This window comes from Corapipo altera, unplaced genomic scaffold, assembly GCF_003945725.1.
Source record: "Corapipo altera isolate COAL_440 unplaced genomic scaffold, ASM394572v1 58855, whole genome shotgun sequence".
NCBI lineage: Eukaryota > Metazoa > Chordata > Aves > Passeriformes > Pipridae > Corapipo > Corapipo altera.
Genome location: NW_020888210.1, coordinates 942 through 3,092, shown reverse-complemented (window position 1 = coordinate 3,092; position 2,151 = coordinate 942). Strand labels below are relative to the sequence as shown.

General features: G+C 57.0%; 1 protein-coding gene across 1 annotated transcript; it reads right to left on the bottom strand.

The window, feature by feature from the left end:
* Positions 1-162: 162 nt before the first annotated feature.
* LOC113941889 (GDP-L-fucose synthase-like) lies at positions 163-1,353 on the bottom strand. Its single transcript, XM_027633026.1, has 5 exons — positions 1,204-1,353; positions 880-1,008; positions 730-803; positions 412-529; positions 163-274 (listed from the first exon to the last, which is right to left on the bottom strand). Exons 1-5 carry the CDS (start codon positions 1,249-1,251, stop codon positions 257-259), a joined length of 387 nt encoding a protein of 128 aa, XP_027488827.1. The 5' UTR covers positions 1,252-1,353; the 3' UTR covers positions 163-256.
* Between the last annotated feature and the right edge of the window lie 798 nt (positions 1,354-2,151).

Below are 2,151 nucleotides of genomic sequence, written 5' to 3'. Positions count from 1 at the left end.
GAATTGTCTCCTGGCTTTGCCCTTCCAGCCCCATTCCCTGCTTCCCAAACCAGGGAATAGTAGATGAACTGTCTCCTGGCTTTGCCTTCCCATCCCCAGGGAACCGAACCCTGAGGATGGCCCAGGACAAGCCAGGTGGGCTCAGACCCCTCTGAGGTCCCATTCCAGCCTTTCCAGCCCCATTCCCTGCTTCCCAAGGCCCCACTCACCAGGGAGTAGATGAACTGCCTCCTGGGCTTTCCCGTTCCCCACACAGTCAGAGCGGAGCCAGACTCTGCGGGAGGAAGGAGCGCGGCCGTCACCACCTCACGGAGCAGGTGGAGAGTTGGGAAACCTCTCCCAACCCCTCCCCCTTCCCAAATAACCCTCCCCCCCAGGAGTCCTGCCACCCTCACGTTTGGCCAGGTGGACCTTGTGGATGAGCCCCGGCAGGACGTGGCCGTCCTCGATGTTGAAGTTGTCGTGCGGCCCGAAGACGTTGGTGGGAATGACGGCGGTGAAGCGCCGGCCGTGCTGCTCGGAATAACCCCTGGATGGGGGCAGGGATGGGATATCAGCCACTGGAATGGCCTCACAAGACCCCAGCCAGCAGCACTGATCCCAGGTATCTCTCCCCAGCTTCCACCCCGGCGCCGTTTAAATCCCGGGAATCCCACGGGATTCCCGTTGCCTTGATAACCGAGGGGTGCTTCCACCCTGGGAAGAGGCTCCTGCGTGTCCCTCCCTCACCTGTTCTGGATGTCAATCATCCTCTTGGCGTAGGAGTAGCCGAAGTTGGAGCTGTGAGGGGGCCCGTTGTGGATCTGGGAATACGGGAGCGGAGCGTTAAGCGGGGAAGGGACGTTCCCTGGAATGTCGTGCGGGGACGGGAGCGCTCACCATGGTCTCGTTGATGGGATACGTGGTCTTGTCTGGGAAGATGCAGGTGGAGAGGCAGGAGACCACCTTCTCCACCCCCATCTCGTGGGCCGAGTGCAGGACGTTGTCGTTGATGTGGATGTTTGTCCTCTGGGGAAAGGAGAGATTTGTCGGGATCGTGGGATGGAGATTCCCCAAGTTCGTCGCCCGGTGAGCGATGGCTCGTTAATAACTCCTGGAGCCACCAGAGCTCTTGGCTCTGGAAGCAGAACGAGCCCCCTGTCCCTGTGTCCCCATATCCCCCATCCCAGGGATCCCGACGGTGCCGGTTTTCCGTGTGCTCACCCAGAAATCCAGGTTGGAGCGGATGTTCTTGAAGAGGCCCCCGACCATGGCGGCCAAGTGGATGACGTGGGTGGGCCTGTGCCTCTCAAACAGGGCCTTGGTCTCGGAGCTGCTCCTGGAAGGGGAAATTTGGGAGCTCTGGGGGGGTCAACGGAGCAGGTTGGGGCGTTTCCAAGGGAAAAAGCCAAGCCTGGGATGGGAATCCGAGGAAAAAGCCAAGCCTGGGATGGGAATCCGAGGAAAAAGCCAAGCTTGGGAGGGGAATCCGAGGAAAAACCCAAGCTTGGGAGGGGAGTCCGAGGAAAAACCCAAGCCTGGGAGGGGAAATTTTGGGGTTCAGTGGGAGATTGGGGTGTTTTCAGTGAAAAACTGAGTCCTGGGATGGGATACTTTGGGGTTCTGTGGGGTCAACAGAGCAGACTGTGGCTTTTCCAAGGAAAAATCCAATCCTGGGAGGGGAATCCAAGGAAAAACCCAATACTGGGCTGGGATATTTTGGGATTCAGTGAGGTCAACAGAGCAGATTAGGACTTTTCCAATGAAAACCTCAGTCCTGGGAGGGAAAATTTGGGGGTTTGGTGGCAGACTGGGGGGTTTCCAAGGAAAAAGCCAGTCCTGGGATGGGAAATTTTGGGGTTCAGTGGGGTCAACAGAGCAGATTTTGGGGATTCCAAGGAAAAACCCAGTCCTGGGAGGAAAAAGGGTTCAGTGGCTTTCCAAGGAAAAACTCAATCCTGGGATGGGAAATTTTGGGGTTCAGTGGCAGACTGGGGGGGTTTCCAAGGAAAAATCCAATCCTGGGATGGGATATTTTGGGGTTCATTGGGGTCAACAGAGCAGATTTTGGGGATTCTAAGGAAAAACCCAATCCTGGGATGGATAATCCAAGGAAAAACCCAATCCTGGGGTGGGAATCCAAGGAAAAACCCAGTCCTGGGGTGGGAAATT